The sequence below is a fragment of the Dermacentor andersoni genome, chromosome 8 (genome assembly GCF_023375885.2).
Source record: "Dermacentor andersoni chromosome 8, qqDerAnde1_hic_scaffold, whole genome shotgun sequence".
Taxonomy (NCBI): domain Eukaryota; kingdom Metazoa; phylum Arthropoda; class Arachnida; order Ixodida; family Ixodidae; genus Dermacentor; species Dermacentor andersoni.
The window spans coordinates 23,024,959-23,049,588 of NC_092821.1; the positions used below are offsets into that span (position 1 = coordinate 23,024,959).

Consider the following 24,630-nt stretch of genomic DNA (forward strand, 5'->3'; position numbering starts at 1 on the left):
ACACACAAACACACACACACACGCACACGCACACACACACACACACACACGCACGCACACGCACACGCACACACGCACGCACGCACACACGCACGCACGCACACTCACACACACAAATACGCGCACGCACGCACGCACGCACGCACTGCTGCGATGCAGAACAGGATGTGCAGACAGAGGCGATGACGAATAAGTGTTGCTGGGGCACCTCGGCTGCCATGTTCTAGTGCCTTCAGTATTCGACTTGCATAAGCAACATTCGGGCTTGTCTCTGCCTCGCAACATTTTGGTGGACGTGCGGCACCAACACGTAGCTCCGCAGCGGTCGGCGCGTGAGCCCTGACACGATGATCAACAACCAAAGCGCCACAATGACTGACTGCCCACCTCCGGTGCCGTAGACTCTACCTCAGTCGTGGTGTCCAAGTCGCGAGACCCAGGGACCTTCAATGGCATCGATAGTACGGACGTCGAAGACTGGATTTCCTGGTATGAGCGTGTAAGCGAAAATAACCGCTGCCACCCAACGCTTATGCTAGCCAATGTGATATTCTACCTCCGAGACACAGCGCTAGCATGGTACGGGACCAACGAACACGACATAACGAGTTGGGACGTCTGCAACCAGAACCTTCTAGACCTCTTTGGGGGCCAGCTGGCTGGAGCTATCAACGTGTGCTCAAACGTCAACAGAAACTTACCTGGCACATATTCAAGATGCCCTCACGTTCTGTCGTAAAGTTGACAAAAACGTAAGCGAGGCCGACAAGAGTGGCCACAGACTCAAGGGCATAGCAGATGGCGCATTCAACTTGCTTGTCTGCAAGAACTATGACTCGGTGGACGCAATAATCAAAGAATGCCGCAATCTTGAACTGATTAGGAGTCGCTGCATTGCGCAGCAGTTCAACAGGCTACCAAATACAGCTTCGACGTCTTCGTGTCAGGAATAGCCACGTGGGCCTCCTCTGTCTGGAATAGAAAATGGCGCTGTCAGTCAGAACCGGCCCCGCCCAACTACTGTTTCTCCGTTTTCAGCGGCTCCAACTAGCCGTCGTTACCAGGCCCACTGGAGAACACCGGACGATAGTTCGATTTGTTTTAATTGCTCGCGTGTTAGACATATCGCTCGTCACTGCCTAAGTCATTGGTCATCGCTCCCCTAAGTGGAGCTTCCCGTCCGACCGTCCAGATCAAGGTGCTCCCAGTTTCTCTGTGCGTCCTTCATCTATGAATACCGACAACGTACCTACGACCTGCCGAACCAGCCGGTCACCATCGCCCCTAAGTCGTCGGTCTCGTTCGCCGCAGGCCTGTCGCTCTTCTTTCGCCGCGTTTGTGCCCCAGGTGCAGCTCCCGGAGGTGACGCTGCATCAACGACCCAGCCTGCAAGACCACTCATCACATTGACAACCCTTGGAAGTATATTAGACGTTGAGGTGGATGGAGTCCCAGTCAAGTGCCTCGTCGACACCGGTGCGCAGATGTCTGTTACGAGTGCGACGCTTCGCAAAAGACTCAGAAAGGTTCTCACGCCGGCTGTACGCACCGTACACAGTAAGCGTTGCCGACGGCAGTACACTACCCATTCTCGGCATTTGTACAGAAGGAGTAACGATTGCCAGCCATCAACTACCGTCTTTTTATTGTGTTAACGCGCTGTCCACATGACCTGATTTTGGGGCTGGAATTTCTTTCGGCCCATTTTGCCTTAATAGACTGCCCTACAGGTGTCGTGCATTTGGACCTTCCTTCTGACAGCTACTTTGTTTCTGATGCACATCATCCGTCCCTGTGTTCTGCCGAATTCGCCCGGTTGTCGATAATTCTACTTGGCTTCCCGTTCTCTACTTTATGTCTATTGCACGTGTTATTCCCCACTATTTCTGCCTCTGCCAGCCCTATCATCGCATGTTCCCGACGTCAATAAAATGATCGCTACAGAGCTCTCTCCAGCTCAAACTGAGGACCTTAGGCTCATTCTGTTTAATTACCGCAATATTTTTTATTTCTATGACCACCTGCTCGGCGAAAGAGCCATAGTCATTCATCGGATTCACACCGGCGACGCAAGTCCCGTTCATCGCCCCTTCTACGGCGTGTCTGCTGCAAAGCGCAGCATCATTCAAAGCGAAGCCGCGAAGATGCTGAACATCATCATCGAGCCTTCCACTAGCCCGTGGGCTTCACCACTAGCCCTGGTCAAGAAGACAACACAACACCTGGGGATATTGTGTTGATTATCGCCATGTGAACAAGATCACCAAGAAGGACGTGTATCCATTTCTATCGATGATACAATTGACTGTCTACGTAGGGTGAAATATTTTTCATCGTTAGATCTCCGCTCGCGCTACTTTCAGATTGCTGTTGATGAGAAGGATCGCGAGAAGACAGCCTTTATTACACCTGATGGACTTTTTCAGTTTACAGTCATGCCCTTTGCGCTTTGCAGTGCCCCAGCGACGTTCGAGGAAATGATGGACACCCTTGCCCTAGGCTTGAAGTGCACCATCTGTCTGTTATCCCGACGACGTAATCATTTTCGCACCAACTTTTGAAACCCACATCGAGCGTCCCGCGACTGTGCTTGCTGTGTTTTGAGCTGCGAACCCTAAGCTCAACTCGTCGAAGTGTCACTTCGGTCGTCGCTAAATAAACGTTCTCGGGCACCTTGTAAACGCCAATCGTATTCAACATGATCCGGCCAAAGTTCCAGCCGTGCAAGACTGTCCTGTGCCATGATCAGTTAAGGACGTTCGCAGCTTCATAGGCTTATGCTCGTACTTTCGTCGCTTTGTCCAAAATTTTGCTGACATTGCGCGCGCTCTCACCAAGCTTTTAAGGAATGACGTTGGTTTCGTGGGGACAGCGGCAGGACGAAGCCTTCACAACAGTCCTCACACTCTTGACGCGCTCCCGAATTTTAGCCCATTTTGATCCTACAGCAGCTACTGAAATACGCACAGATGCTAGCGGTCACGGCATTGGCGCTGTTCTTGCCCAGAGTCAGCGTGGTCAAGAGTGCGTTATCGCCTACGCAAGCCGTCTTCTGTCCACGGCAGAGCGCAACTATTCTATCACGGAGCGAGAGTGCCTAGCGCTGGTTTAGGCGGTAGTGAAGTTTCGCGCATGCCCATTTTGTCGCCATTTCCGCGTAACTGCAGAACATCACGCACTCTGCTGGATCTCCTCGTTGATGGACCCTACAGGGCGTCTTGGTTGTTGTGCATTGCGCTTGCATGAGTACACTTTCTCTGTAGTCTACAAATGCGGCCCTTTACGTCAGGAGGCCTACTGCTTGACCTGCCACCCTGTTGACCCAGCAGAAGCCACAAACCTCAAATCTGACACCTGCGTTATGTCCATCTCAGACTTCTCAGCATTCGCGATGAACAGCGCCGTGATCCCTTTCTGTGAACCATCATAGATCGGTTAAGCTCGCCAACGCGTGATCCTTCTCTGCGTTTCTTTTGTACTTCCGGCGGAGTCCTGTAGAAACAACTTATGGTGCTGACCTACTGCTGGCCGTACCAGGGCCCCTTCAAACCACCGTGCTTCAACAACTTCACGACGCGCCCACTACTAGGCATCTCGGTGTTATTCGCTCCTTAAACCGAGTCCGGCGCCGTTTCTTCTGGCTCGACCTCTACCAATCTGTGCGTGGTATGCCGCTGCTTGCGACCTGTGCCAACGCCGGAAGCCCACTTCCATGGCTCCAGCTGGTCTTTTACAACTCATCAATATTCCCATAGAGCGTTTTTTTTCGCCTGCGACTCGACCCTCTTGGCCCTTTCTCTTTTTCAACTAAGGGAAACAAATGGGTTGCGGTTGCAACCGATTACGCCAGGCGCTTCGCCATTACGGGAGCTCTGCCTGCAAGCTGTGCCACTGACGTCGCGGATTTCCTCCTACACAATGTCATCCTGCACCACGAGCTACACGAGAGCTCCTCAAGGGTCGCGGACGTTACTTCTTGTCAAAGATCATTGGTGATATCCTTCGCCTATGCTCTACTGACCACAAACTAGCGGTCTTGCAGAGCCACTGTACAGAACGCTTCCTGACATGCTAGCCATGTACGTTTCTCCAGACCACCGGGACTGGGACTTCGCTCCGCCATATCTCACCGTCGCATACAAGTCCCGCCATGACACTGCAGGTTTCTCACCGTTTTATCTACTGTTTGTCTGTGACCCCGCTTTGCCCCTGATCCCGCTTTGCCCCTGATCCCGCTTTGCCCCTGATCCCGCTTTGGCCCTGGACACTGTACTTCCACAAGTGACACAGTCACATACTCTTTATGCCCCTGATGCAATTTTTGTGGTAGCACAGGCCCGTCAAATTGCCCGCGCTCGCCTCACTGATACACAGGCCTCCCGGGAGTCCCTTTACGATACGCACCATTGGCACGTGCAGTATTTGCCTGGCTCCCTCGTGTTCCTGCGCCCAACGTCCCATCAGGAAAACTTCTGTTGCGATAGTCAGGTGCCTACCGAATACTGCGATAGCTGTCCGTTGTGACGTACGAGATTGCTCCCAAAGAGCCAGGCCCGTCGTCCGTAAAGCCAGAAACCGATGCGGCTTCTGTCTCCCGTTCAAAGCCTTACGCGCGTCCCTTTGCCGGGCGATAATCACTTGCGCCGGGTCGGCACTCCAACCCCCGCGGCGTAGTGTCGTGATGCAGAGCTGGATGTGCAAACAAGAGACGATGAGGAAGTGTTGTTGCTGGGGCGCTTCGGCCGCTTTGTTCTAGTGTCAGCTGGTGCCTTCAGCATTCGACTTGCGAGAAGTAGGCGAATGATATATTTACAAAGTATTTACAAAGAAAACTAAGGTAAGAGAAGATATCTGATCCGGCCCACGTGCAAGTGATCTCATCGTCGTCTCCATCGCTCTGCCAAAACTCCTGTTCATCCATGTATCCATCGCTCCGTAACATCACCCTTCGGTAGCGGAAGCGCCGTCCTGGCGCTTGCTACGAAGGTGAGGAGCTAGAAGGGCAATAGGGCTTCAGCCGGGGAACGTGAAGGTAGCTAAGTCGAAGAAGCAGAGCCCAGGGCCCTAATCTTGTAATTGACGCCACCGAGTTCACGCAGCACCTTGTTGGACCCGGTGTAACGTAGGAGGAGCTTCTCCGATAGGCCAACGCGGCGGCATGGCTACCATAGGAGGACCAGAGAGCCAGGCATGAAGTGCACACCTCTCTGTTGGCGGTCGTAATGGGACTTTGGGGAGGGCTGTGAAAGCACAGGGTCGGCCGTCGCCAAGTTGACGAGCTGCACGAGCTCAACCAACGACGTCACTGGCGTATTCAGTAAGCTAGTGCGTAGCCGACGGAAGGAGAGTCTCGAATGGCAATGCAGGATGTCGACCAAAGAATAAAAAACACGGGGAATATCCAGCGGCCTCATGCCGGCACGTTTTGTACGCGAAGGTAACAAATGGCAATGTGCTGTCGCAGTCACGGTGATCAGGTGAAACATACATACTAGCATCAAAGTTTGCGTTCGGTTCAGATTCTCGGTAAGTCCATTCGGCTGTGGATCATAAGCGGTGGTGAGTTTATGTTCAGCGGAGAAGAAGAAGATCTTCGATCACTCGTGAGAGGAAATACCTCCTGCGATCGGTGAAGAGCTGCCGAGGGGCACCATGATGTAGAATTCCGTAGCGAGGTCTGTGGAACGAGCTTGTCGGCAATGCCCGGGGGATTGCGAAGCGCGTGTCGTAATTTATTGCGACCGCAGCCCACTTATTTCTCGAGATGGACGTAGGGAAAGGGCCTAGAAGGTCAAATCCGCCGCGGAAGAATGGTTCGACAGGGATATCAATCTGTTGTAGCTGGCCTGCAGACAACGCTGAAGGGCGGTTGCAGCGTTGGCAGCGTTCATAAGCAGCAACGTAGCGGGGCACAAAACGGTACATGCCCGGCCAGAAAAACCGCGCCGGATGCAGGCGTATGTACGCGAGACACCTAGGTGACTGGCAGATGGTACGTCGTGAAGCTGGCGAAGAACGCAGGATCGCAGAATGCGAGGTAGAACAAGCAGAAGCTGAGCTATGATTACCATCCATCTGAGCTGTGATTACGAAGATACAGAACGTGGTCGTGTAGCGACAATGTTCTGTACGAAAGCCAGCAGAGGGCATGATGGTCTGTAATCACAGGAAAAGTTCGGCCAAACAAGTGAGACCTAAATTTGGCCACAGCCCACACTAAAGCCAGACATCCGCGTTCAGTGATGGAAAAGTTTCGTTCGGACGATGAAAGAAAGCGACTGGCTTAGGCGATGACACGTTCCTTGTCGTGCTGTTTTTAGCCAAGGACATCGCCAATTCAATGACCACTGGCATCGGTGCCAAGGCGATGAGGGGTCGAAATGGGCAAGTATTGGTGGCATAGTCAGTAGACGGATGAGAGCAAAAGACGAAGCTGCCTGTTCGGGTCCCCACACGAAACGAACTTCCTTCTTCAGGAGTTCAGTGAAGGGGCGGGCAATTCCGCAAAGTTCTGGACAAAGCGAGGAAAGTGCGAACATAATCGTACGAAACTCCAGGCGTCCTTGGCTTAGCATGGCATGGGAAACTGCTGCCCTACTCGCACCTTATCGGTTTCTGAACACCGGCAGAACTGACAAGTGACCGAGCATAGTTATTCGGCTTCACCCGAAACGGCACTTGGCCCAGTTACGCTGAAGATTGGCTCGACGGAAGACGGCAAGAACGGCCAATAAACGGAAGAGGTGGCTGTGAAACGTAGGCGAGTAAGCAGTGACATCATCTAAACAGCATAGACAGATAGGCCACTTATGTCTCGCAGCAAAAAGCTCATCATACGTTCGAAAGTTGCTGGGGCATTACACTGTCCGAACGGCATGACCTTGAATTGGTACAGGTCATCTGGCATAATAAATGCGGCGTTTCGGCTGTCCATAGCGTCGACTTAAATCTGCCAATAACCAGACCGAAGGCCGATTGTCGAGAAATATTGGGCTCCATGAAGGCAGTCGAGGGCGTCGTCGATATCAGGCAAAGCGTAGATGTCTTCACGAGTTACCTTGTTAAAAGTCCGATAATCAACCCAGAAATGCCAGTTGCCGTCCTTCCTTTTCACGAGAACGACAGGGGAGGCCCACGGGCTAAACGAAGGTTGATTACATCTTTTGTAATCATTTTGTCGACCTCGTTCTGGATGACTTCACTTCATGATGGGATCCGCGATATGGATGCTAAGTATAGGGTTAGCGTCACCATTGTTGATTCGATGAGTCACGACTGACGTTTGGCCTAGAGGGAGACCGACAAAAGGAAAGATCTCAGTGACATGCTTGCGGGATAACCTTCGTAAACAGGTTGAAGTTGAGAATGAAAACGACCACTCCATTGTCAGCAATAGAAAAAATGATGTGAGCAAGGGTGACATTACGGGGTAACAGAACGTCGATAATCAGAAACAAGACGTAGTCGCCATTGGGAATGTCGTGTGAAGACGTCAAATAAACGTATGTAGCAGCTTGAGTTGGCGCGCCAACGTGATGACGAGAGCATAAGCTTGGTGTTATGTCGGCTGGAATATGGGGAAGATGGGACAGCTCAAGCTGAAGAGCACCGGTCGCACACTCAATTAGGACAGAACGACTGGACAAAAATCTGAGCCGAGGATTACGTCATGGGGACACTTCTTAATGACGGCTAATTGGACTGAAGTGGGATGACCAGCAATGCAGACGCGGGCGGTGCGCTCTCGAAGAACGGCACGATGCGTGAGGCAGCAGGTGTGAGCACTTTATGAAGGCGACGACAAGGATCTGCATTCGTCAGAGATCTGTGACCCAGTGTCGACGAGCGCAGAGATACTGGCGCCATCAACATCAACGTTTAACAAGCTTCGTCTCGTCGGCAGCATCAGGAGAGGATTTATGGTGGGTGTTGTCAATGCAGCGTCACCTCGGGAAGCTTAACTGCATAGTTTTCCTGATAGGCACGTGCAGGGCTAAAGGGGAATGACGGGTAGCGACTCTGCGGTGAGCGAGACGATGGGCGACGGCTTGGTGGCGAGCGTGACAGGTGACGACGCGGTGACGGGGAGCTCCTATTTATTCTTGTGGGAGCATTGGCGATGGGGAAATAAAAGTGGGTGGAAGGCGGGAAGTAGTTGCTGTCTGGACGGCGGTAAGAGGTAGACGGCTTGCGAGGCGGCGAGAGCCAGCGAGTGGCCGATATCCTCAGGGGTTTTTCACGCAGCAGGGTCACGAGATCGCGTAGCAAATCGTTGCTCTTTATAGCATAAGCGTGGATGCCGTGAAGTTTTTGTTACGTTGGCCACGGTGGGCACAGAGTGAATGCCCATGTTGGCGAGCTCATATCGGGCAATGGCTTGGACGAATGGTTTCGTAGTCAAGCTCGAGTCACAGGCGTGAACTGGAGCAGGGTATCATGGCCTCAAGTTCGGGGCGTACAGTCCGTGTCCCTAGCCTGGTGGAACTGGCGGCTGTGGTCCCGTCAGGTCTTCGCAAGAAGACGTTGCCGCCGTGGTGGGAAGACGGGCAAATGCATGGCCAATGGGCCTGCTTTTAGCTGGCTCAAAGCGCCGGCACTCTTTTGTAATACCGACGACTGTAAAGAAATTTTTGCACACTACGAGGTTGAAGGAGTCGTCGGCGATCCCTTTCAACATATGCCCAACCTTTTCGTCCTCAGGCATCTGGACATCGCACTTTAGACACAGCGATAACACGTCTTCAATGTACGATACGTAAGATTCTGTACACGTCTGCGCACGTGATGCGAGTACCTTTTTCGCGGCGATCTTGTGGCTAGCAGGCTTCCCAAACAAGTCGCGTAGCTTTGCAGTTGTCTGACGTTCCGATCTCAGCTTCGTGGTTATCGAACCATACCTTTGCTGTGCCTTTGAAGCAGCAGTTAATGCTTAATAATAATACTATTTAATAATAATATATAACATCAGGGTAGGGTCCCATCGGTTGTTAGCACTCACGCGTTCTTTCTCCGTGAGCTAGTCTTCAACGTCCACTTCGCCGGAAGCGCAGCACGCGCCCGGATCCCGGTGCTGCGCCAGCATTTCCGTTGAAGCGGCGGGCGCTGATGTGGGTGCCGCGTCTTCCGCCATGGGAGACAGGTACGCAACACGACGGCTGCTGCGCAATTATGTTGCGAGGCGTGACGCAGCCGGCACCTCCACCAAAGTGCGACGGAGTGAAGATGTAGGCGAACGATATATTTACAGAATATTCACAGAGAAAGCTTGGGCACGAGAAGACGTTTGATCCAGCCCACGTGAAAGCGGCCTCATGGTCGTATTCATCGATCTGCCATACCTCGCGTTCATCCATGTATGAACCGCTCCGTACCCATATATAACCGTTTTGGAGGTTGTCTAAAGGGCAGGCTTACGCCTAATAAATTACTACAACATACTGAGCAGAAGTTTTCTTCTGCACGCGCTTGTTATGTCACAGGAGCCTCTGCAGAACAACGCCATCTGGCCCGCTGAAGAATCATTCGAAAGCGTTGGCACTTCCGTTGGTGCTTCTCCCGGCATATAGTCAAGACATCTGCATTTTCCATTACTGTTTTCGAATAGCAAGGAATATTTGACAACTAAGAAAAGCGATTTCTTTAAGCAATAAGAAATCGAATAGGATACTTTTGGGTTAATACTTGACATGAATATTTGTACGCCTCTATTGTTTTCCTGCTTGATTTTGATTGACGCTGTAATCTTTTTTTGTGATGCGTGTGAATTCAGTCACGTTTGAAGTGTCTCGTATCCTTGTTAGCTTAATAATTTGCCTGATATGTCAGCAGTTGCAATGACCGTGCGTTGTCCGTTTATTTTATTTTTCTTCCACTCGATTTGTCCTCGACATTGGATATTTCGATAAGAAAAAAAGAAAACATTCAGCGCTAGTCCGAACATTTCCATCCAATCGTCTACTGAAGATGACTGAAAAAGAAACACACCTATGGTTGCGGTTTTGAGGGTTTAGCGAGCTGGCAAACTTCCGAAAAAGTACGTTATCGTAGCTGACATTTTGTGCTAGCGATATTACGAACAGATGCCTCGTTTGCCACTACTTTGTTTTTCCTATAATTTAGAAATAAAGACGTCTTTTTGTTGTCCGCATCCCTCAGTAAACACTTGGCGTCGTTGCATGTGTAACTCATGTGCAGCTTTAATTGTCAATAGATGACAGAGGTAGCCCGTGCATCAGCAGCAGCTCAATTCTAGAATGGGCAAATGGGCGTATGACGGTAACTTTTTTCCTTTTTTTTAATGCGATAGCATTATAAGCGGACCTCACCTACTTTATATGTATCGGTCATAGCAAAAACATGGGTCGATCCCTGAGGCAGTGTAGTCGCAATGCGCTAACTTTCACGAGCGAGGAATGCGAGAAACTGGCACTTGGCACATGCGCCAGGCTTTCGAAAGAGCGTTTTTTTTTTTCGCGAGACAAGAATGCGTGTGATTGTAGCCTAATGTTACAAGCATTGAGCTGCTGTGCTGGTAGACCTATATTTGTGATCTGACCATCGACTAGGCATTACATCAGAGCATTAAAAATTGAGCTACCTTGTAAGGATCTACCAGGGAGCCAGAGGTGCGTTGAGCGTAAGCGAGCGCGTCACGGTGTACTCGAAATTGCAAGTTTGTAAGGCATTCATCACGTCACATTCATGAATGTTTGCAAGGCTGCCCGTAACGCACGCGTACAGATCTCCATGCGTTCACAATTATCGCATTCTATGTATGTCAGAAAGTTAGCGCTAAGGTATGGCCTAAATTTTTTTTTCGATCGAACCAGCCAATTAACGATGCCATGTTTATCGGTGAACGATGCTCCGAAAAAGTGCTACTTACTGAGAAGCTTGACCGACAATGAAGTATCGGTAACGCAATATCATTAAGGAAAATTGTTGGAATGAAACGGCAGGCCACTGTACATGGCCTCAAGCATGCAGGCAACCGGGAGTAGAGGGTACGCCCGGGTAACACAACGTGATGTTATTTAGAAGATGTTTATGAAGACGTTTTTCTAGTGATTTACATATTAGAGTTGGTAGTAATTGGCCTTCTGTAAGAGATACCAGATGAAACTCAAAGTGCTTAGCGCTGTGCAGTCTTCCTCCCTCCACCTGTGTACCCGCCGCGGTTGCCCAGTGGCTATGGCATTCCGCAGCTGAGATCGAGGTTGCAGGTTCGACTCCTGCCGTGATGCTGCATTTCGACGGGGGAGCGAAGTGCAAAAGTGATCGTGTATTTAGGTACAGGTGCAGCTTATCGCTTTGCGCGACACTTATGTGTTACCGTAAAACGCAATACATTTGCCCCAATGCGCATGCATGTCTTGTACCGCTGACTTCAATGGGGCATGAATTTAATATAAACTCTATCATAATTAGGTTTACGTGCACGTGAAAGAACCTCAGGTGGCCACAATTATTCTTGAGTCTCGTACTACGGCGTGCTTCATAATCTTAGCATAGTTTTGGCACGTAAAACAGTAGAACATTTAAAAATTTTGTCATTTTAGTGCCGCTCTCTTTCTTCGTCTTAACTCTCGCGCTGTACATCCGTCCGTTGAACCGTCGAACCCAGCTTTTCGAAGACGAAGTGACGGAGTTTCATCTACGTCACATATACGTCATCATATCAGACTTTGGTGAATGCTGCCGCGGCATTTGTGTACAGCACGCAGGCACGCACGCATGCACGCATGTACGCACGCACGCACACGAATGCAAGTATCCACGTATATACCTAGGTGAGAGACGAAAGTTCTGTAGGAAGCACGTTCAGCAGTAGTTGCCCGATTAGGCTCCATGGGAATGTGATTCAGCGACCATTAATTGCGCTGCGTTCATTTCAGGTGCATTGTATAGCTTCAGTACTAATGAAAGTACCTATTAAGTGCCCGAGAAAGCATAGGTACACAAAAGCCAGCAGCGAGGTTGTTCCTATAGCCCTAAACACCTGACTAGATGGAGCGAACTTTCACGGCAAGCTTCGGTCAACGAAGCCGCGGCTTGGCGTGGAAGTTCGCTGTATTGCGTTTGCCGGAGGAGCGATACAGACGATCCTAACCGCTTGACAAACATAAAACTCGCACTAGCGACCTAAGGCTAGGGCGATGTGCATCTTTGAAGGATTTCGCTGCATGATTCAGAATAAACTCTGTTTGGAAAAACCTTTCACGCGGTAGATCATGAATTTGTAGAAGTGCCTTGTTAGGCTTAGTTGGTACATAGTATTTACCACGGAAATATGGCGCAAAATGCGACATAAGGGCTATGCCTTTCTCTCTTTATGTCCCATTTAACGTACCGCTCGTGTTCTTAGACCTTGCTTCCGTCCTTCATGCGAACTCCAGATGACAATAACCGCTCTTGTACACGCATTCTATTACGGATCGCGTCAGCTACAGTTCGGTGGAGCTTGAACGGAAAATAATCTGTGCACTGGCATTATTCCAGTTAACCCGAGTGCAGGTTAAGATTAAACGCAGGCGCCGACAAAGGTGTCCCCTTACTTCAGGCGCTGCCACGGGATGCCAAGCGCCAGCACTTATAACAACTTCTTCCGCAGATCCAGTGCCTCCGATCTGTCTTCATGACGGCCGGCAAGAGCGTCCAGCGAGCTGATGCCCAGCTGTCGGCGGCGCTGGCCAAGTGTCTCCGGGACTCGTTCATGGACAGCAGTCGCTCAGCGGATGTTCGCCAGGCGCTGCTCGAGCTGATCGAGTTCCGGGCTTCGGGATGGAAGCTCGGGGCCGCTCAGCAGCGCTACTACTGTGCGCACGACGGCGGTGCTGCAGTCACCGACGGACACAGCGGCTGCTCCGGCGTAGCACCGTTGCAATAATTCTGTGGCTTTCGATAGAAAGGAACAGATAGCTTTCAGCTCTCTTCTGGTTTGTTGTTGCATCGAGTTACTTCTGTCTTTCTTCTCGTTTACTTTTTTTTCTGCTATTCTGAACGAGGCTCTCCCGTTTCTACAACTCCATAAATATTTTCTTTATTCATAGGGGATGTTGTGTAAGCATGAATAGGAAGAATTTACAGTGGCATAATTGCAGGGGCTTGTGCAACTAGGCGTTTTAATATTTTTTTCAGTTTTTGCTGCCGCCATCTTTGGAAAATAAAATAAATAAGTAAACCTTTCCCGTTCCGCTTTATTAACCACACAGTTTCAAAGTATATTGAGGCGCTCTAGCATCGAGGAGCCAATGCAACATAAACTTATATGTAACATTAGTGAAAGTTCCTCTGGCATAAATGGTTTGTGGGTTCGTACTGTGTCTAGAAAAATCTCCGACGTCGTTACTTTTCAGCAAAACTAGTACGCGTTAAGGAATTGAGTTGTTGATCACAAACGACAAGTGAACCACAGTTAAACTTGCAGCTTCACCTGAGCCCTTTGGTTTTGAAATGTAAAAAAATATATTGTCAAGCACTATAGGAAACCCATACGATTTCCTCAGAAAAAGAAAATGCCGCAGTTGATGAAAAATGTGTAGTGGTCCCTTTCTGACAGTAAGTGTCCGCCCTCATCGATAACAAGCGAACAAACACTGACACGAAGGACAACATAGGGTGAAATTACTTGTGCTTAATAAATGAAATAAAAGAATAAATTAAAGGAAATGAAAGTGGATGAAAAAAGAAACGCCGCAGGTGAGGAACTACCCACAACTTTCGCATTACGCGTGCGTTGCTCTACCAATTCAGCTACCGCGGCGCCGTTTCTCCATTTACTTTTTTGTGTATCTGTTTCCCAGTAGAATCCTGGAACGAATGTTAGCCAGCGCCACCACTCGCAAACCTTGCTGCGGATGTGGAACATCCTTTCTGCCACAGGCGTCACGAGAACGTGATCTCGTTAGGTGAAGGCAACCGGACAATAAACCCACACATGCTACCCGAAGGCATCAGTGATGCCGGATTCGAGACCCTCGTTATGTAATAAACGAGAAGAAAGGGGGTTACCCGAGGGAGCCGATTTTTATTAGTGATATTGTTACGGGTACGTTGGGAGTATAGAAAGAGTGTATTTGCAATATACTGTGGGGATCGCACGCTCATCCCGATATCTCCGGAGCGGCCACGCGGTTATCACGCGATAATCACGTGCTCGCTCGCGGAGGGTAGCGGGGAGAGGGCACCTTCGCCGCTCCCGCTGCTCTTCGCGCCTGGCCGCGACGCCGCAGCCCAAGGCACCCCGGGTTGTTCCCTCCTTTCCCTTTCTTGGAACCGGGGAGACTCCCTCTCCGCCGCTCGGGAGAAGCGCTATTCCCCCGATGGACCGTTGACTTTCGGCTGAGGAGCTTGCGACTGGCCGCATCTCAATTCAGCCGCTGAGACCGCCGCACGCCGTCCCCCTGTTGCGCTCGGCCTTTGTGAGCGACTGACCGCCCCAGGGCCCGAGCGCGGATCCACTCTGGGTGAGCTGAACTCTTATCAGCCTCTTTTGTGGTTCCCACATTGTGCGGTATTTCACCCCAGACGTGCGGAACGCTCCGCTGCTGTGGTTTTGTTTTGTGTTGTATTTGTATGTGTGGTTGCTGTTGTTGTCAGTTGGTATACTTGTACTCTAATGTGAATAAACGCCTTAGGTCGTGATTCACCCGGTCCCCCCTGGCCTGAACCCGCCGTGGTCGCAACTCACTGCAAACCGCGGGTTAGGGGTCACAGCTCTGACTGTTAGGGCTGCTGCGAAAGTGCTAGCGAGCGACTGCCGCTCCGCCGGCGCTGTGCGATCCAGAGAAGGGTCAGGTGCGCACGCGCGAACTTGAGTAATGCCCCTATAATACATACAAAATGAGTCAGAGCAGTTAAGATGACTGGCCGCCAACAACACGCCAGCGCACCGTGATGTTGTCCTTCCTCCCTTTGTTCATCCTTCCGTAACAGGATCCCTGGGTGGTGAAGCGCCGTCTCGGCGCATGGGAGGGGAAGAATTGCGAGCGAAGTATGGCTTCAGTCGCGAAACATGGACGACGTCAACAGGCGTCAGACTTGAGAATGCATCAAACTGTAGCGGCGAAATCTCGTATTTTAAGTCGTTAACTTGAAGTAGGACTTCATAAGGCCCTGTGTAGCGAGAGAGAGAAGCTTCTGGGAGAGGCCAACCCGACCACATGGCGACCAAAGGAGCAACCAAGCACCAGGCGCGAACTTAAAGGGACACTAATGCGAAACAATAAATCAGTTTAGACTAATGAAGCATTGTTTCAGAACCCCGCAGGAAGTCATTTAAAAAAATAGTTTGATTATTAGATGAGAAAATGAAGGTGCAAGTATCAGTATTTGAATTTCGCGCCGAGACCTAGCGCCGGTACGTCAGCGTGACGTCAGGGATTCCAAAGCGTGTTTTGGCATTTGCGCCATGGTGGCTGAATAAAGGTTCCCGAAACTTGCCATGTTTAATATTTGGTTCCTTTACAACACAATGTAGTCCATCTGTACCGCCATATATAATTAGTAGGCCCTAGAAGATGCCATCAAAATTCAAGACGTCACAGCCCCCAGGTGCGGGAACTTAAGTAGGCGTCGCCACCCGTATTTCGTCCTTGCGCTTTTTCTGGCTTACCGAACCTCTTATCGTTGTAAAAGTGGTGTTTTTGGTGGTGTAGAACGGTAATTTACTGATGCAGAAGAAATCATGTTTCACTTTAGTGTCCCTTTAACACCGCGATAGCACCGGTCATAACGCTGTTTTTGTATATGCTGCGAGGCTAATAAACGAGATCAGGCAGGCGACTTGACGTGCCATGTGAGCGCGATCGATGACTTCACAAGAGTACTCATGTACAACACGTGGCACAGAAGGGAGGACGGTGTCGAACGGCAATGTGGGGTCCTGACCATACAAAAGATAAGGTGAATATCCTACGGTGTCACGTTGGGACGAGTTGTACGCAAGCGTCGTAGTCGCGGTGATCGTTGGAGACGTACATCTACAGCATCTCTGCGATCGTTCGGTTGAGACTTTCCGTAAGACCCTTCGTTTGTGGGTGGTAGGCGGTGGACAGCTTGTGCTCAGTGGCACAAGAGCGGAGGACGTCGTCGACAACTCGAGACAAGAATGAGCGGCCGCGGTCTGTAAGTACTGTCGAGGTGCACCGTGGTGGAGAATTACGTCGTGGAGGAGAAAATCGGCGACGTCTGTTGCACAACTAGTCGGCCACGCCTTTATTATCGCGTAGCGTGTCGCGTAATCAGTAGCGACGGCGATCCACTTAATACCTCTAGTCGTCGTCGGAAAAGGGCGAAGTACGTCAAGGCCTACGCGAAGGAACGATTCAGAGGGAGCTTCAATTGGATGGAGTCGTCCGACAGGTGGCAGGGGAGGTTTCTTCAGGCGCTGACACAGTTAGCTAGTTGCGACATAACGACGCACAGAGTAGTAGAGACCCGGCCAGAAGAACCGGCGTCATACGCGGTCGTATGTGCGCAAAACTCCAAGGTGTCTCGCCGTCGGTGCATCGTGAAGTTGTTCGAGAGCGACAGATCGCAGATGACTAGGAAGGACAGGGAGCAACTCGGGGCCGTCAAGGTTGATGTTGCGGCGGTAGAGGATGCCGTCGTGCAGCACGAACAAGTGATAATTGCTCACTTTTGCTCAACCCATACCCACTTGCTTATATGCTGCTGTGTGTGATTGTCTCGACGTGGCGCTGTTGTTACAATGCGGTGATAACCCGGGGACCCCAAGGGTGCAAAAGTCCGCTCAAGACGACTCTGCCTCGAGTAGTGTTCCCGAATCCCAGTCTAATCAGATGAGCACCGTCTTGTTAATCCTCAGAGACATAAAGAAGACGCCAGTCGAGGTTACTAAAGGCGAGTCAGAGTTGAAATCAGATATGAAGGATCTCAAAACTGGCGAAAGCGCAATTGAAAGCTAGCTGATATTTTCTGCCTTCTTGAATAACCTTAAGATGAATTTGATCTAGGCGTAATCACTTGGTTTTTCACGGCATACCCGATTCCCGTGAGTCATGACCCCAAAGTGAACAGAAAAAACTGGACGCCCTCTCGTCAGCGATGGGAAATGCCTTGCCATCAAACTCAGTTGAACGGCCGCGTCGAATTGGGACTCCTTCAAATACGAAGTGTCGTCCGGTTATAAGGAAACAATAAAACTTTAGAATTAAGGAGAGCATTCTTTCGTCGCACAGCCATCTTAAATGTAGTAACATTTAAGTATCTGAGGACTTATCGCCTGCGACAAGGCTCGATAGACGAGCTTCACGAATGTAGTAAAATCCAGCTTAGTTCCCCCTCATTTAAACTACTCTTTAATAAGCTTTTCATTGGTAATCAACGTTTCATGCATGATCCAACAAGTGACAGCGTTAAGCGAGTTAAAAGAGCTTTTCAGATCACGCAAGCGCACCTGACAATCTGCTTCATCACCCTACTACATAGCAATGCGAGAGGTGCGACGGCGTATTTTTAACACCACAAGGAACTTACGGGGTTTTACGTGCCAAAACCACTTTCTGATTATGAGGCACGCCGTAGTGGAGGGTTCCGGAAATTTTGACCACTTGGGGTTCTTTAACGTGCACCTAAATCTCAGTACACGGGTGTTTTGCGCATTTCGCCCCTATCGAAATGCGGTCGCCGTGGCCGGGATTCGATCCCGCGACCTCGTGCTCAGCAGCCCAACACCATAGCCACTGAGCAACCACGGCGGGTCTTTAACACAGCAAGCCTCCGTGCTTATTGCTAACGCTAGAAGTGTGTTTCGTAAACGTGAGGAACTTGACTCGCTCATCGATAGCCGTGATGCTGGTATTATTGCATTAGCGGAAACGTGGCTACAACTTCGTGCGCAAGGTTTTGAAATCCTTGACTTGTCTCAATTTCGTATCTTCCGTTCCGATCGCACTGCTCGCAAAGGCGGTGGCGTACTACTCGCTATGTCAAAGTCCCTGCAATGTCACGAAGTCCTCATTCACTGTAACCTGGAAGTTGTGTGCGCGTGCGTCGATAACGGTTAGCGTAAAATTACGATCGTTCTTTGCTACTGCGCTCAATCCTACCAATCCACTTTCACCGCTGAGCTTCGTGATGTGTTTAACGCCCTTACTTGGCGGCATCCTTCGATCCCCATTATATTATTGGGGATTTCAACATCCCCAACATATGCTGGACTACTGATCCTCCGACCTGTTGTCCATTTTTTTCACAAAGTAACGACTTTCTTGATCTCTGCTCCTTTTTTTCCAAGCACAATTAGTATTAGAAGCTACTAGGATCTCAGACAGTGCTGCTAACCTCATTCACGTAATCTTGTCCTCTCATCCTGACGTAGTTACCAATGTTTCATGCTTACCGGGCTTAAGCGTTCACCTGGGTCTTTCGTTCAACATATCTCCTGTGTTAAAACAGTTGTTAAAAAAATAATTTACCACTATGATAGGACAATATTCGACGCTATTAATATAGAGCTAGCTATTTTTCTTGATCCTTTCCTAAGCCAAATTGATGATCGCATGGCTGATGAGAATTGGATCGTTTTCAAAAATAAGATACATGAGCCCACCGACAAGTTTATTCCATCAAGTGTAATATCCTACAATTTTAAGGCCAGGATCAACTCCAAGTTAAAAAGGCTTTACAACAACAACAACAACAACAACATCAACACGACTGTATTGAATAGAGAATAAAAGTGCTCTGGCATCAAAATGGGATTCTTACATGGAGGCGAGCAATAATTACACAGAGGCTATAAAACTTGCCAAAAAACCATTCCTAGTACATACTTTGCCCACAATCTTTGCGAATGACCCTAAAAAGTTCTGGCGTGTTATTAATCCTTCGAAAGATAATTCGTTCACGCTGATTGATTCCAGTGGTTCACCGGTACCCGATGATGTATGTCTCCATGTGCTTAATGCTGTGTTCTCTTACAACTTTGTCCTTTGTACTGACCCTGTGCTTCCAACTCTTGAGTGTTGCAATTATCCACCTGTGCACTTATCACTGAACCTCTTGGGGTCGAAAATGTAATTAAAGATCTGAAGTTGTCATCAAGTCCTGCTGCTGATTTCGTTAACGCAAAATTTCTGAAAAATACTGTTGTTTATTCATCTGTTCTGTTTTCAAGAATCTTTCAGGCTGCCTTGCGCCGCTCGAGGCCCGATCTTCAGGAGGCCATCCTGGAGTGGGCTGAGAGGATAGAGGAGGCCTACTTCAAGTACTTCCTCCCCCCACCCTCTATTCCGTTGCCCCCTTCCCTTTAAAGAGGGATAAATAATGTTTTTGATCGTCATGGAGCAGCAAACTTTAGATACCCATTACTACCTGCAGAATGGGCTGGGGTGCGTTCGGCAGGCATTCTCAGATCATGAACAGCAGGTTCCCATTACCCTCAAGAGAAAAGTGTATAAAAGCTGTGTCTTACCAGTACTCACGTGCGGGGCAGAAACCTGGAGGCTTACGGAAAGGGTTCTACTTAAGTTGAGGACGACGCAACGAGCTATGGAAAGAAAAGTGATAGGTGTAACGTTAAGGGATAAGAAAAGAGCAGATTGGGTGAGGGAACAAACTCGAGTTAATGACACCTTAGTTGAAATCAAGAAAAAGAAATGGGAATGGGCAGGACATGTAATCAGGAGGGAAGATAACCGATGGTCATTAAGGGTTACGGACTGGATTCCAAGGGAAGGGAAGCGTAGCAGGGGGCGGCAGAAAGGAGGGCGGATGAGATTAAGAAGTTTGCAGGGACGACATGGCCACAATTAGTACATGACCGGAGTAGTTGGAGAAGTATCGGAGAGGCCTCTGCCCTGCAGTGGGCGTAACCAGGCTGATGATGATGATGATGATGATGATGGTCACTACCTGCAGATTGGAAGGTCGGGGAGGTGCTCCCACTCCACAAGTCCGGTAACAAAAATTCATTCAACTACCACCCCATTTCCCTCACCAGCATTCGTTGCAAAAGTTCTTGAACATATTTTGCAATCAGATTTAGTAAAGCACTGAGACAATATTTCATTTTTCACAAAAGCACATGGTTTTCACAAAAGCACTTTTCAGTCACTCGAACTAATCCAAAACGAGGTCGCGCGTTTCATTCATCGCAATTACAGCCGCACATCAAGCCTAAGTGCCATGAAAAGCTTTTTGCTTCTTGCTACTCTCTCATTACGACGTAAGTGCTTTTGGCTTGCTTTATTTCACAAACTGTTGCCACACTTCCAACCTGCGCGATGATCTTATATCATCTTCTACCTACTTTTCCTCTCGCATTGATCCGCCATAAGGTTGGTATGATTCAATGCCCTGGGTTCTATCAAGTTGACATTTCCGAATTCCCTGAGTCCTGCAGATTTTTCCTGAGTGCCTTTGCAAAACTTCATGAGTCACACAGAACTTTGGTTTTATGTCAAGATGGGCTCACAACATGTCACCTGGTGGTGTCACTCTCTGGTAAGCGCGTTAAAAAATAAAATAAATTACCTAATACAGTTTGAATAGTAATAGTTTATGCTTATTTTATTCAATTAGAAAACAGAAGGGAGGGGTTAATAAAAAACACAGCAAAAAAAAATTATTAAAAAGTCAAACCAATTTTTGAACATTCCCCAAATACAAACAAAAAGGAGCTCCATGCAGCAGCAAATATATTCGAAGATGAGCTATTGCTATGAACTGATAGGAAGCTCATTGGCGCTCGAACTTTGTCACAAGTGAGGTTCTCTCTCAACAGCTCGCAACCTCAACTATCCTGACATACTCTCACACCCAGCGCACAACGCCTCAGTGCTGCGCTTTACTGCTTTAAAAATTTTATTTTGCTTTGTATTAGAGACACCTGCATCTCGGCGTCAAACAACACTTCGTTTTTTTTTAGCTAAAACTCCTTCAAAGAATCGGCGGGACACTTCCTTTCCCGCTCATTCCTCAGTGCATAGGTCGTTTCTGTTCTCATCCTCCTTCATCCGCGCGTTCGCCCCACAGACCACTTGAAGCATCCTCTCGGCCAGTTGCACAGTCAGCGTCCGATTTATCGCATTCCCTAGGGGTCGCGATAACGTTAGAAAAATTGGGAAACTCGAAAAAAATGAATACATGCAATGCACTGCCCTTGAGGGCTCGAATCACCACAGGCACATCCGAATAAGCTTTCAAGGCCTGCCAGTACACTTATTAGGCAAACTAGGGTTCGTACTGTGACAGGAGATGGCAGGTGCACGCGTTTGTAATTAAGGAATACGTGCTGCTTCCCCTGACAATTGCCTCTTCACACGCTTGTTATGCTTCACCGCAATACTTTTGCGTATGCTTTACCGTCTAACAGTTATGTACTGAGACCAAGCTGACTTTCTGGAACCGGAATTGTACAACGCGCCGTGCTTTGCGAGCTTCGAATCGCTTCGCAAGAACCACAAAGGCGGAGTCAGTGCCATTGCTGACAGCGGCGGATTCTTTGAATGAAAAACATGGCACAAAACGGCAAGAAGCTTAATAGCGAATAGCGAATAGCAGCTAGGCCTAGCGTTGCCGCGATGGGGGCTACGGCTGCCAGCAGATCTGCGTGCGAGAGCGCAATTCGAGGCGGCGAGGTAATCAAGATGGTTTTGAAGAACCAAGTTGCGCCTTCAAAAAAGACAACCACAGGAAAAGATATAAATGTAATGTGTTAAAATCTCGAGTGGGCGTGACCACCAGCTGAAGCGAGGAAAAATTAACTGTGAGGCGAATAAAATCGCGGCAGCTTCGGCAACGCAAGTTAAGCTAGCCAATGTCGGGGTAGTTGAAGTCGCCGAAGTGGTGCGAAAATCATGCAAGTTAGTGACGAATGTATCTTGGCTGTCAGGCGGTCGATAGCAGACGTCAAATATGGTCTTTGATGTTTTATACGCAAGGCACACCTATGGTATTTCTATCGTAGTAGTGCTTCTATGATAAAGGATTGAATGGGTTTCCGATGGATGGATGGATGGATGTTATGAGCGACCCCTGTGGAACAGGGCGGTGGGTTGCACCACCAAGCTCTTGCTATTATACAGCGTAATGTGCTACCTAGGTAAAAAAAGAAAAAAAAAGAAAAGGAAAAGGAATGCACGGTGAATTCCCATAACCAAATTTTCTGACCCCCTATTGTTAACCTAGTTTTTGTACGTGTCCGTTTTTTGTCATTTTCCTATTTACACCAATTTTCTAATCACCTCTTACTAATCTTTATTGCGGACATGTCTACTCTCCCCCTGCTCTCGCTGAACCCAAGGGCTTCAAAGAGTCCGTTAGTGCCTAAATCGACCGCCGGGCTGATATGTTCACATTCTAATAAAACATGCTCCATCGTTTCCCTAGCTTTCGCGTAGCCAAGCACATGCTTCTTCATCCTTCTTATATCTGGCTTTATAGGTGCGTGTGCAAAGGCATCCTGATCTCGCTTCGAAAAGCAATGAGCGTCCCTTGGAGCGATCATAAATTGTTTCTTTCCTGATTTCGTTTATTCCTCTTAAGTAGTTACTCATGGCACCTTTTTTTGCATTGCCGCCACCTATGAGATTATTTCAGCTTCTCTGACTTTCCAGTTGACGTTCTTTGTTGCTGTGGCGCTCACCCTACAGGCCCCATACTTGCTAGTAACCTTCCTAGTTCTTTTCCTCTATTGTGAATCAATGTTATTTCTGCACAAATACCTCAACACTCTACCAGCTCATTTACTTTCTTCCATATTCCTCAGTCGTTCTTCATAATCAATTTTACTGTGAGCTCACTTCAAAACTTGTCCAGCCCATGGGCGCTGTAACGTAAAGCTATTCCAAACCTTTTTATTCCAATTCTGCAATCAGCCCTCTACGATTGGTCAAAAAGTTTTTTGAACCACCGCACTTCACTGTTCTGTCATGCGACGTCACGAAATCCGCGATAGCTCCCCATCTAATATGACGCGCACACACTGATTATGCGTCATTGGACCGAACAAAAAACAGTTATTTCTGATTCGACGCCTTTTAGCCATTAACCCTCAGCTATTGTTCAAAAGCTTTCGGGCTGCGTCCACTTCACATGCCTGTCACGAGATGTCACAAAGCCGCGAAAACTCACAAGTCAAAGTGACGTGTACGCGTTAAAGATGCATTATTACGCCGAACAAAACGAAATTTTTTTCTGAATAGCAGCGGCCTGCCCCGTTCCGAATGGAATAAAAGATGGCCGCCTCCGATCACTCAGGCACTGGCAACTCGCACCTGTCAGAGAGCATGGGTTTATTTGCGTACAATAAACCTCTTAGCGTCGCCATGTAAAGTTTTCAAGCACTTTCGGCATGTTTACGACCTCTCTCTGCCAACTCTTCTTTGCTGAGCATCCGTTTTAGCGGCATTCTTTACATTCCGTTGATGCCACCGCGATTTTCTACCAGCCACCTCAAGCCAAGTAAGAAAAAGCGGACCAATCGCAGACGCCGGCACCACCCTCTTCGTCCGGTTACCGATTTTCAGTGCAAAGGCTCGGCCCCATCGAATCCCTCTTTAATGGAGTCTACTGCTCGCTTCTTGTCAGCCAGTTAGATAAGACAAGCCGCTCAGTGTAGGCAATGTTATTCGTTTTCAAAGCAAACAAAATACCTCCTATAAACGAGGAGAGTCTTTGATTGGTCGGTTCAGACAACCATGCTGGTCGCCACCCTATGCTTGCGTCGACGGTTTCGCAAATTTGACATCAGCAGTTCGGAATAAAAACATATGGGAATAATTTTACGTAATGGGGCCCCATATCACTTTGCGCAGCTGCAATTGTAGTCTTCCCGTGAGCCCCCAATGCGAAGCGTCCCACTGACCTTTGGTACCCATCGAGTCCTGGTTGTACCCCGGATTTCAAGCAAACAACCGCATTTCCAAAAGTAAGTCCTGGAACCATTACACTTTTCCATATACCCCGGAGCACCTCGTACCTATTGTATCCCCATAGCGCTCTGTGCTTCATCATGGCTGCATTTCTCTTCCCCTTTACTGCTATTGTTTTTTCTATGTTTCCATAAATCTATTGTGTTCGTTTATCCATATACCAAGATATCTATATTCTTTTACCCGAGGTATTTCCTGGCCCTGTGTTGACACTGTCCGTTCACTGTTTTCATTGAATACTATAACACCTGAATTTCTAACGCTCTATTTCAAACCTAAATTCTCGCCTTCCTGTCCACAGATATTATGCAGAGGTTGCAAATCACATTGCTTGTTAGCTAGCAAAACAATACCGTCCGCATAAAACAAGCCTGGAAGCTGCTGCTCTTCTACTGTACCCACCTGTTTGTATGAGATTAAACCCGATATTACATCATTCTAGCACCCTCTCCATCCTCACCATGTACACCATAAACAGCAGTGGGAGTAAAGGGCACCCCCGTCTTTGTCCCTTGTTTATATCAACTTTCTCCTCGCTCCTCATTGCTTCCCATTCAAAGCAAAGCGTATTTTCTAAGTAAATCTCACTCAAAAGCTGTAGAGAATCGTCGCCTAAGTCTTCCCCTTCCAGAATATCCCACAAAACGTTGCAGTATACGTTATCATACGCTCCTGTAATGTCTAAAAATTCCACATATAGCGGTCTGCTTTCTACTTTTGATACTTCAAT

At 48.7% G+C, this 24,630-nt stretch overlaps 1 protein-coding gene across 3 annotated transcripts in view; it reads left to right on the plus strand.

Annotated features, from left to right (window-relative positions):
• The window catches only part of LOC140219995 (uncharacterized), a 75,255-nt gene extending 62,070 nt beyond the window's left edge, over positions 1-13,185 (plus strand). For all 3 annotated transcript variants that reach the window (XM_072290151.1, XM_072290149.1, XM_072290150.1), the window contains one exon: positions 12,611-13,185. In XM_072290151.1, coding sequence (XP_072146252.1) covers positions 12,611-12,886 — 276 coding nt within the window. In that variant the 3' untranslated portion in view covers positions 12,887-13,185. The remainder of the gene's footprint in view (positions 1-12,610) is intronic.
• The last annotated feature ends 11,445 nt before the right edge of the window (positions 13,186-24,630 follow it).